Consider the following 12,128-nt stretch of genomic DNA (forward strand, 5'->3'; position numbering starts at 1 on the left):
ATACAGAAACCAGCCATTTGATTTCGCTGGAGCCGATGATTACACCGTCTCAAACGTGAATCCTTTGTTCAACTGGGGGACTGCAACTAAAAATTCGGCACTCAGAGCTTATTGATTAAAACATTACAAAGTTCGTCTGGTTGCTGAACACCACTTTGTTCGGAAGCAACAATCTCGAAAATGGCGAATCAGAAACTCAAAACTGACACAAAATCTTAAAATCGTACGCATAACTTGATTACGAAGTTTCGACGCCTATCAAGTTTCAAAGCTTGCGCGCGCCAATTGCGTATCACGCAAGTTCGGTAAACTCTTAACACCTATTAGTGCATATAAGCATCAACAAAATCGCTCAAACGAAATAAGATGGCAAAGGTAGGCAATTTGAGTTTCATTTTCAAAGGTGAATTAAGAACACGTTGCTTTTGCATTTTTACATTAGAGCCAGAAGGAAGCCATATATTGAACAATAAAGGAGACTAGGATTTAAAGAGAAGAAAAATACGCAGACATAATCCTGACGAAACCCTCTCAAGCACAGGCAGCCCAAGCTCACTACTAGAAAAGCGGACGTGACTCTTACAGTGTTGCGCAACGTTCTATATTTATAAAGGTTTGTATGGGATGTTATCGGTTTGCCTTAAAAGAGAGAAAAAAATGTCTTGTTTTGAAATAAAATGGACTTACTTTATTGCCTTGTTGTTTTCTTTGTTGATTACCGGCGTCTCAGGCCATTTTGAAGCGCTAACTCGCCGAAAACGCTTCAAAATGGCCTGAGACGATGGTAATCAACAAAGAAAACAACAAGGCAATAAGGTAAGTCCATTTTATTTCAAAACAAGACATTTTTCTCTCTTTTAAGGCACACCGATAGCATCCCATGCAAACCTTTACAAATATAAAACGTTGCGCAACACTGTAAGAGTCACGTCCGCTTTTCTAGTAGTGAGCTTGGGCTGCCTGTGTCTCAAGCATCCCACGGACGTTCTCTATATTTAGCCCTCATCACTACAATGCACCTTTTTAATAAGATAGCGCGCATTGCCACACACGATTAGATATGCATGCAATTAGAACATTTTGGAACTTTCCCTGGGATAAGTTAGTCAACACTTTTAGGGACTTAAAAAAAAAAAAAAATTCAATTGTCTGACAATGTTCTATTTCCGCTTAGACAGCTCCTTATGATTACACACGTAAACGTGTTGCGTAAGTAACATATTACACAAGTATCATGGTTTTGTCCCTTTCTCGGGAATACTCATAATTTTTCATTTCATTTCTGCTTTAACTCCTTTTTTTGCTAAATGTTGATTGAAAAATGCACACCCTCGCATACTGAGTAACTTTATCAAATCACTTTTCGATGTGCGTCGTTTTCATTTTTCTGTTTGGATCTGCGATTGATCCCGGCTGATGATGTTATCAGTTGTCTCTGTGTTCGGCCTTAAAAGATGCCGCTTTAGGCAAACCATCATTAAATTGAATAGCGCAACAAATGGGCGGCATTTAACATTCTACAAAGGACTAGATGCCGTAAATTCTTAAATAAATTCAGTGGCTTTCCCAAATTCTCTTGAGGCAATTCATTTTGAAAGTTAATTGTATTTCAAAAATGAGGTGTGCATTCGAGTAACAGACATGGTATTATTGAAAATCCCTTTCATTCAATGGACCAGCACGCTAATATAGTCATGTATCGGTTGTAATTTAGCGGCTGTTACAGATCAACTGCATGGCAACATTGACATGCAACCTTTTTTCTCGGCTTTTCGACCAAAACCTCGACGTTTATGCAACAATTTACGTTTACATGCAAGCTTCGATTAAGAAAAACTTAAATTGCGCTTCTTTCATTAAAATAGACGACAGAGACTAATGATTGAACAACTTATCTACATTGACCTGGTTGTATGTGCGTCAAAGCTGAAAAATGAAACACGTGCTTTGTTGTGAGGTATTTTTGAAGGACTGTTATTTTTAGCCCCTTTTCTTTTAAGTCTCGCCTCTTGTGCCTACGTGTTATCTTGGTAGTTTTATACTTTTGATCTCGTATTTTTAGTATGTACTTGAACTTGGCTCAGTTCACGGACTTCCTTATTACCGTGTTAGACATATTAATCGCTTGTTCAGTGTGGTTGAGAATAATTAGTTTAATAGGTGGTCGTGTTTGTGTCGGTAAAGCTGACCTTGGGTTTTGCCCATACTGAAGATCCTGTTTGTGCGCGCAATTCTCGTGTGTAGCTCGATCGTTGACGTTTAATTGGTTTCTTGGTGCTCACCAAGTACTTCGGAGCTAACCACCCAATTTCCCCCTTTGCGAAAAGAACGTATATACTATGGAAACTCCCACGGTCAGCTAGCCCAAACATGTCTGTGATTTTTGTATTTATTACGTGGGCACTCCTCGCTAAGTAAAGAAATTGAAGCATTGTGGTAGTCGAAGCTGTAGTAGCTCTCGAGAAAAGAATAAAAAGAGAAGAGTCTAGAGTCTTGATACCTCTCGTTAAACGATCAAGCGAGTTGCTAACCTCACTAAAGCTTAAAAGGGCCATTTGTTTCGCTGACACGCGTGTTGTTGCGTCATAATCTTTTTGGGAAAAGCAATGAAGTATACGTTGTGAAAAGAAAAATTGATGTACCTCATAAAACATGAGGACTGTTACTGCCATGTGGAGTCATAGTCTAAACTGCATGTGGCAAAAATCATTATGCCAAGCGTATCACATTTTAATAATTAGTTTCTACCGTTGACTTTACAGATAATTGTAATTGTGTTTTTAAATATCCAGCGTAAAACAAACTTGAAATTCTCTGATAAGGAATAGACGCAAAGTTTTGAAATAAAGGAAAAAAGCGCCAGCATACTTCAAAGCGGTGTGGCTTCTCAAAGCTACTTTTCATGATGTATGCCTTACCGACTTAGAGTTAAAAAAAGACTGTTCCAGGTTTAACTCAATTTGTTGATGAAGCTCTGACGGTCTTGAAGCTAAAATACTTATAACGCGTTCATATATAACTTTAAATAGCCTGTTTCTGAAAACAAATTAAAAAGTTGTATGCAGACGGCGATGGTGGATCCAAAATTCGAAGTTAAAATTCCGAAAAACATACAGTTCACGCTGATTATGTCATCAGTTGTGTCTGTCTGCAACTTAGACCGCAAATGGATTAAAAACAAATGATCATTGGAGATTCTAAAGCTGAAATTCTGAGCGTAAGACCTTCGTCATTCACCCTGACGCTCAAAATGCCATCTTCAAAATTACATACACTAAGGTGGTCAATTCACATTATCGAATCAGTCATGAATAACTTAGCAGCCATCTCTTTGTGCCACCTTTAAAGGCGCTGTTTTTCTTTTTTTAACTTTGTTAATAGAAAAGCATCAATCAATTTGATAACTCATTACTTAGCCGGCAACTTAATTACAAAAATAAATGATTTTTCCATAAGTGAGCCTTCCACCAACGGAAAAGGTTCTTAACCAATACATTACATAGGTGATGTGATAAACAGTCCCTTATCCAATGACAAGGAATCGAAAAGTTACTTTTATTTTAGACGATTCGAAGATAAATTTTTCTTCCATGATTATGTAATCATTCATCTAAAGACTGCGGGAAACAAGTATATGCCGCGTCACGACGTAGTACGGGCGTGCAAATCCTATCTAATTCCTTAAAAGCCACTATGATGGCCGTGCCTATATAAGAGGACGAGTGCAGTTTTACTTTGCTGCAAAGTTCCCGTAGAGTTTAGCCGCAAGGTTTCAAAACTTTCAAATCTCTTTTTCTGTTCCATTCCGATTGAGACATGTTTTGGCGCCCAAATGATAAATAAGTATGCTAAATGAGAGTCAATTCGAAAAAACAATGAATGCATGAGACTGTTTGGTCTTGGAGTTCTTATCTTTGGATACGTCAACGATACACGCGCGTTAAGCATGAACCAATTGTTAAATTTCACATGATAGTTCACGTGGTATCATCATGATCAAAAAATCACATAATGGCTCACGTGTGACCATCATCATCAATGAATCTTTGTTCTATTTAGCTTTAAAATCAATCCACCCTAACACTGCAGTCAGTTCAGCTTGGTTGGCGACGGAGTGAACTACAACAGATTATCTTAAACCCGAAATCAAGTTTTCAAAATCAAGCCAGTTATCCTCAACATGTCTCATTCAAAGCAAGTAAGTGAATTCTAGTAATTGATAAAGCAAAGGCAATTGCAACTGAGTCGATCCTGCAAACAAGGAATAAAATAGAATCGTCCTCATGCAAACCGTTATGCCACACCCAAAACATCCTCTGCAAACGTTACGACTTGACACTATACTCAAGTAAAGCAATGATCCTGGCTGGTGAGCTGCAATTTTAGCAGTTACAGAAAAGAGGCTTTGAAAAATTTAGGCTTCGACAGGATTTAAACTTGTGCCTCCTAGATAATATATAGATTTAGCCAAGCCTAAAAGCGAAGCTACCAAGTTCGTAATATTAATGATAACATAAAAGATGTGCAGTTGCCAAGACTCGCCTGAGACACCCCTCCCTTCGTTTTGATGGTCTTCCCTACCCCACCCGTACAATCTGAAGGCACTTACCTACGCTCGATCAGTCACGTGGCAACCAAACGAAAAGAGGTTGACCATATTCCGTGGGTATGGGGCTCTGCCCCACGCCGCGGGAGCCCCGCTATCAGTTGGGCGCTGCCACTGACTAGGAGTCCACACGTTGGGAGCAGGGCGAATTCTTTAGGGTTATCCTTTCCCGTGAAGGAATCTGACCTTAATCTTTAATTAAATGCATTTTATTTGACAAGCGGATGAAAATGAAATAAAGCAATGATCCTCGAGCTCGTAGGGGACTTTAAATTTTTATAGGCGTTCTAACTTGTTCTCAAGTAGGATTCGCAATTGTAAAGGGAAAAGTTATGAGAGCTGATGCATGCCTCCCGCCCCACAAACCACAGATATAAACATGTCGTACCAAGAGCTATTGATCCTATTCTTTAGCTTAATTAATTAAGCTAACTTCATGTGTCAGTCATGGACTCATTTTGCATGTCTGCGAGCTTCCAACTCACCTTGGAGCGAAATTCCGTCCAGTGTTAATCTCTGATGCAAAAAACTTTTGCAGCTCAAGGTTATATTTGAAAAGAAGGTCCAAGAGTAAGAAAATCAAGTTTACAGCCAAACACACACAAATGGCGTGAGACGCTTCGTGATGATTTCATATGGCTCAAGATAGTGGAAAAAATAATTACCATTATTTGAAATAATGTGGAACAATACATGTAATCCGCTGGAAAAGCAGCCAATGTCTCAGAATCATTAATGTTAGTTGAAAAATCTTTTTTTCTTCTTTTCACTTATTCAGGGTATCACAAACGAAATGAGGACGAAATACCATATGGAGGGCCGTGTCAATGGCCATGAATTCACGATTGAAGGTGAAGGAATTGGAAGCCCTTACGAGTAAGTGTCTCTTAAAAAACAGAACAGCTTAGATTATTTCATTACCATGCATTAGAAACAAGAGAACATCAAGGGACAGAGAAAGAAGATTCTACCCAAAGATTTATCAGAAGATTTTCAGTCATGAACCATAACCTTGTTTTTATTCAAGTTTGCAAATTACCTATGATCCGTAACATTGAGTTCTTCATCAACTTCCAGAATAATGCGAGAAGCTCAGTCACAGCTAAATTCATGTACCATACTTTAATCTCTTATATGAAAGGTTTTGCAGTACTTGTCTTAAGTTCGAATTGTGGCAATAGTTGGTTCGCTCTAATTCTCGTGCATTTCCAGTTATACATGAGCCGTTTCTGAAAACAATTTCCAACACCACTTTTCATCTTTTTTTAGAGGGACACAGATGAGCGAATTATGGATCACCAAGCCCAAGGGAAAACCCCTTCCGTTCTCCTTTGACATACTGTCCACAGTGTTTCAATATGGAAACAGGTGCTTCACTAAGTATCCTCCAGGCATGCCTGACTATTTCAAGCAATCCTATCCAGATGGAATGTCATATGAAAGGTCATTCAAATTTGAGGATGGAGGAGTTGCCACAGCCAGTTGGAATGTTCGGTATAAATGTAATTTCTTGTATAGCAGTCAGAGAACATTTTTAAAAGAAATGAAATCTTCAAGTTTATTTTTGACATGTAGCAGGGCAGCCGTTTTGAAAATGCAATTTAGTTGTGATTCTCTTCCAAAAACTCATTTTGTCGACACACAGGTTGGGAAAAACCACATAAAAAGCACTGTGACCTGAGGATATGCATCCTACTTCATTTTGAGAGGAGTTTTGGCCTCATCATGTAAGACAACATTTGTGAGTAAGAGGGCTAAAACTGGAAAATGACTAAATTTATGACTAGGCTTTTCAGCATTGCCCTGCAGGGTATACCCATTGCAGTATTATTATTTAACGCAGCAGCAAGATTGCCTTTTTTTTTAAGTGCTAACCTAAAGTTTTCTCAATTTTGCAGTCTCGAAGGAAATTGCTTCATCCACAATTCCATCTATCATGGCGTAAACTTTCCCGCTGATGGACCCATAATGAAAAAGGAGACAACTGGCTGGGACCAGTCCTTCCAAAAAATGACTGTCTCTGAAGGGCTGTTGAAAGGCGATGTGACTATGTTCCTTCTGCTCAAAGGTGGTGGTTACCACAAGTGCCAGTTTCACTCTACTTACAAGTAAGATGTTTGTGTCTGCGTCAACTCCGACGATAGTGAAATGTTGTCCTTTTTTAATATTTGGCTCTCTTCTCTTTTGTGTTTTCCAAAATTAAAGAAGTTGAGGAGAACCCAGGGATGAGGGGGGCCTCAACAGACCGGCAGAGTAATAATTTATCTTATAATTAAATATTCGGTATCGAATGAGTGAACTCCACAAGTAACAAAAAGTTAACTCATCCCCTTTTAAGCCTTTTGTTTACGCAATAATTCCATGGGCAATGGACAAAATAACCACTAAATGATCAAAAGAATTGTTGTGTAAACTACTTAATTAAATTACTGAACACTGAGTAACTTAAAGGCAAAGTTTTAATTAGAGTTGTTCATAAAGCAAGTGTTGTCTATTTTTTCGTAGTTCTTTTTAATTGTTTGTTTTGTTTTTTTTGTTTCTTTACCCTTTTTTTTTCTCTTTCTTTAAGTATTATTTTTTTTTCGCACAGATCAGAGAAGCCGGTCACACTGCCCCCGAATCATGTCGTGGAACATCACATTGTGAGGACCGACCTTGGCCATAAAGAAAAAGGGTTTACAGTCAAGCTGGAAGAACACGCTGCGGCTCACATTAACCCTTTGAAGGTTAAATAACTCTTTGTAAGATGGAAGCATTTTCATTACTTACAATCAATGTCCTGAATTCATTGTAACTCGAATCAGGTCAATTGAATAATAAAAAGAAAATTGATATAATAAACTGTGTATTGTCATCCTCTCATTTCTCGCAACCATAAACGCTCCCCGAGACTAAAAACTGGGAGCACACGTATTGGCGATTCATTCGCAACTATTTTCCATGACTGGCTACACATAGTTAGACGCCCACAACTCTTTTTCAATAACTGTCCTCCTCCCTATCGGGTCATGTAATAGGAGAGTCAATTGGTCAGCGCCGGAAACTGAATGAACTGCCAGCCAGAAGAGCGAAGACTGTAATTAATTCATCGCTGAATGAAAGCAATGACACAGAGAAACTGAGAAGAAATTTGAAAAAAACCAAACGAGAAATAGCGATATGCTAGATGAAAGCTCAAACCATTGATTGCTACTAGAGAGGGGACATTGAAATTTACGGTGTTGCGTGTTGACCCTTTTTAGCTCATTCATGCGCTTGCACAATGAATGAGTATAGTTACGGGCCAAATGTGGACATTTTTTGTAGACACTTTTTGTAGACACTTTCTGTGGACGGAAGTGAATATCGCACCGGAAGTGATTGTGATGTTCCTCTCCACCCCTACCCCGTTTGGCGTAATTAAAGTCCAAATATACTTCGATTTCGTTTTAATCAGTAATTGCAAAGAATGAAATAAATGTTTTTATTACACGACTCGGGCGGTCAGAGGGCCAATAACTAAAATCAACCAATTAAAACGCTCTATTGCCGGTCAATATTCTCTCATTATTGGACCGGGCACTGTCCTGAATGGTCCCGAATGATACCCCACTTGTGTCCCTTTGAACTTCAGTCGTATAATAAATCTCTTATCAACCAAGCTTGCTCGGGACCGTACTGGAAGAATATCGGCCGTCGGTCTGTTTTGTACGGACCTCGCTGCGCTCGGTCCGTACTGTCAAGACCTAGGCCCGATATTCTCCCAGTACGGCCCTCGCGCTTGGTTATTAAGATATATGTATGGTGTAGTAATTAAAGAAAACAATAAGTCATATTTCGGAACTTCTGAAAAATCGCAATATGGATTTTGAAGCCAGGATGTTCGCAACTAAGGGGAACCCAAACGGTTTTTTTTTTCACGCCATCACGTGCACCAGACAGACCATCAAGGCCGCCATATTGGAAAGGCTTAGCTAGCTTATTTGCGTTGGTATTGCTAAGTACGTAAATCATCACTCTATTATTGTGCTTTTCCTTTGGAGCTCTTCACAATACAACGCACACATCGATAATAGTGGCCAAGATAGTCGCACTAAAAGATTCGAGCTCCTGTTTCGGCCCAGACTTGAGGCTCGCTCGTACAAAAGCTGAAAAAGTGCTTTACAATCTGCTTTACAATTTGCTTTACAATCTGCAAAACAAACCACGAAACAATCTCTTATTTAAAACTTGCTTGAGATGGCTACCAGTCACATTAAATCAATCACTGGAAATATTATCGTTTATCAAGAGTATTTGCCAGTGAAGAAAATGAAAGTCAGGGTAAAAGATGTTCCCTATATGACCACAGCATGGAAATCTGCTTTAAGGACTAAACGTAAGTTTGCCAAAAGGTTCAACCAAGACAAAACACCAGAAAGCTTTGAGCTCAAGAGAAAATGGAGGAATGAGGCTACACGACAAAGGCGAATAGCCATAAAGCAATACTGGGAGGAAGTATCACATGATCTGAAGAATAATCCTAAGAATTTTTTTCAAATCTTCAAACCATTCTTGGATAGAAAGGACAAAGAGGACAACAGAAAGAGAGAAATACATCTATCTATTAATGGTACATTGGAAAAAGATAGGCTAGTGGTGGTAGGGTATCTTTCTGAGTATTTCTCATCCATGGCCAAAGGAATAGGAGGTGAACAGGTAGCTGATTTAACTGAGGAGCATTTTATTGAGCATAGCAGTCTACATCTCATTTCTACACATATGGCAGAATCAAATGATTCCTTTTGGTTCAGACCTGTAAATCATTATGAAGTGAAGGATGCCCTTGAAAATCTTAATACTCGCAAAGCAATTGGATATGAAGGTTTGCAAGCCAGAATGTTAAAATTAGTAGCTGAGGAATTGGCTCCTTCACTAACCAGGATTCTCAATACTAGCATTGAACACGGGACGTGGTTATCTGACTGGAAGAGAGGGGTATGGGTACCTGTCTACAAGAGTAACAACAGACAAGAAGTGAAGAATTATCGACCAATTACAGTTTTACCCACCCTCGATAAGTTGTTTGAGAAACTATTGGGAAAGCAGTTTACAGAGAATATGGATCCTAAACTTAGCAATAGCCTGACAGCCTATCGAAAGAACAATGGATGTGAAACCACATTACTGAGACTGAGATACAATGAAATATATGAAGTTCATATATTTTGTACTGCGGTATTAGATACATATGATGCACGATCCTCGCAGTAGATAGCGCTATTTAAGCAATAGCGAAACTCAGACCTGAAAAAAAAAAAAATCAGGCCTGTACGGGACTCGAACCACTGACCTCTGCGATACTAGTGCAGCGCTCTACCAAATTGAGCTAACAAGCCAACTGGGAGCAGGCCGTTAAATTACTGACTAGTTGAGAAATGGAAGCTGGATCTAGATAGTAGAAAAGTTGTAGGAGTATTATCCTCTGACATGAGTAAGGCATTTGACTCTGTTAGTCCACCACTGCTCATTAAGAAAATGGAATCATACAACTTTTCAGGATCAGCCCTCAACCTTCTGCGTACGTATTTCTCTCACAGATGGAACAGGGTCAAGTTGGGTCCTGTGGCGAGTCAGTGGAAAGATACAGTAAGAGTTGTCCTCAAGGGTCCTCCTTTGGTCCCCTCTTGTGGAACTCATTTCAAAATGATCTCGCTTACATAACTGAGGAGGGAATCTCCATGTATGCAGACGATCATCAAATTTTTGCATCAGGCTCGTCTGCTAGTACTGTTGAAGAGAAACTGCTGAGTGAAGGTAGCAAAATTACTAAATGGTACAAAGAAAACCTGCTACAAGTGAATGTTCAGAAATATCAATCCATGCTTATGGGTTCTAGAACTGAGGCCAAAAATAGTATAAACCTGCAAATAGATGGGACTGACATTGAACAATCAAATTCTATCAAACTGTTGGGAGTACTCATGGACTCTGAACTAAATTTTAGTGAGGATATTACCTTAGTCTGTAAAAAGGCAAGTCAACAGATAGGAGTTTTAAGTCGTCTAAGAAAACTAATACCCACTTACGCTAAACTACAACTTAATAAAGCCGCCATTCTACCTCACTTGACCTACTGCAGTATCATCTGGCATTTCTGCAGAGGCTCAGACAAACGTAAAGTTGAAAGACTACGGGAGAGGGCCTTGAGAGCAGTTTTCAACGATAAATCACTCTCTTATGACGGCATACTGAAGCTGGCTGAAATTCCATCACTGGTGAACAGAAGGCTCTAGGACATGGCAATCCTTATGTTCAAGGCAAAAAAGAACTTACTTCCTTGTCAAATACAGGAACTATTTATGTCAGAAGTAAACTGCGATAGAAGATATTCTCTAAGAAATGCATATTTTAGAATCCCTCGCTTTAATACAGTAAAATATGGTAAACACTCTATAAGATACTATGGCCCTCTCCTCGGGTCGAAACTTACAAAAGAGTTACGCAGTGAAGACAGCCTGCACGGATTTAAGGGCAAAAGCAGGAAAACGGACATGACTGTCGTGATTGACGATGGATGCAAAAAATGTGCGCTCTGTAATAGTTGAATTTAACTCTAGGACATTGTAAATAATTTTAACTGTTAATAGGTTTGGTAAATAATTCTGTAAATAGGTTACAGATTTCTTATTTTTAAAGTTTTTACTCTGTGTCGCCAATTAGTGCTATGCGCTAGGTTTTCACGACACATAAATAAAGTTCACTACTACTACGACCACGACCACGACCACGACCACGACCACGACCACGACCACGACCACGACCACGACCACTACCACTACCACTACCACTACCACTACTACTACTACTACTACTACTACTAATGAGCTACAATGACCTACAATGGCCTACAATGACCTACAATGAGCTACAATGGCCTACAATGGCCTACAATGATCTACAATGAGCTACAATGACCTACAATGACCTACAATGACCTACAATGAGCTACAATGGCCTACAATGGCCTACAATGACCTACAATGATCTACAATGAGCTACAATGACCTACAATGACCTACAATGACCTACAATGGCCTACAATGAGCTACAATGGCCTACAATGGCCTACAATGAGCTACAATGACCTACAATGAGCTACAGTGACCTAAAATGAGCTACAATGATCTACAATGAGGTAGAATGACCTACAATGACCTACAATGAGCTACAGTGACCTACAATGAGGTACAATGAGCTACAATGAGCTACAATGGCTTACAATGACCTACAATGACCTACAATGAGCCACAATGAGCTACAATGAGCTACAGTGACCTACAATGAGGTACAGTGAGTTACCGTGGGAAAAAGGAATGACCTACAATGACCTACATTGATCTACAATGAGCTACAATGAGCTACAATGACCTGCAACGAGCTACTATGGGGGCCCAAACTGGTCAAAATGAGGTTAATAATTATTTTCGTATTTTAAATAATTATATGTACTTGAAAAGATAATTTTTCGTGGTGGAAAATTTAATTATATGTAGTGTTCATT

General features: G+C 39.2%; 2 protein-coding genes across 2 annotated transcripts; both read left to right on the forward strand.

The window, feature by feature from the left end:
• Positions 1-4,165: 4,165 nt before the first annotated feature.
• LOC148741203 (GFP-like fluorescent chromoprotein amFP486) lies at positions 4,166-7,447 on the forward strand. The gene is made up of 5 exons (XM_088736511.1): positions 4,166-4,198; positions 5,385-5,482; positions 5,876-6,100; positions 6,505-6,714; positions 7,197-7,447. The coding sequence occupies exons 1-5, from the start codon at positions 4,181-4,183 to the stop codon at positions 7,339-7,341; spliced, it is 696 nt and encodes a 231-aa protein (XP_088592637.1). The 5' UTR covers positions 4,166-4,180; the 3' UTR covers positions 7,342-7,447.
• A 1,377-nt stretch (positions 7,448-8,824) lies between these two features.
• On the forward strand, positions 8,825-10,164 carry LOC148741204 (uncharacterized). Its single transcript, XM_088727335.1, has one exon. It carries the CDS (start codon positions 8,825-8,827, stop codon positions 9,836-9,838), a length of 1,014 nt encoding a protein of 337 aa, XP_088583461.1. The 3' UTR covers positions 9,839-10,164.
• Positions 10,165-12,128: the final 1,964 nt, after the last annotated feature.

This window comes from Stylophora pistillata, chromosome 1 (assembly GCF_964205215.1).
Source record: "Stylophora pistillata chromosome 1, jaStyPist1.2, whole genome shotgun sequence".
In the NCBI taxonomy this organism is placed as follows: Eukaryota; Metazoa; Cnidaria; class Anthozoa; order Scleractinia; family Pocilloporidae; genus Stylophora; species Stylophora pistillata.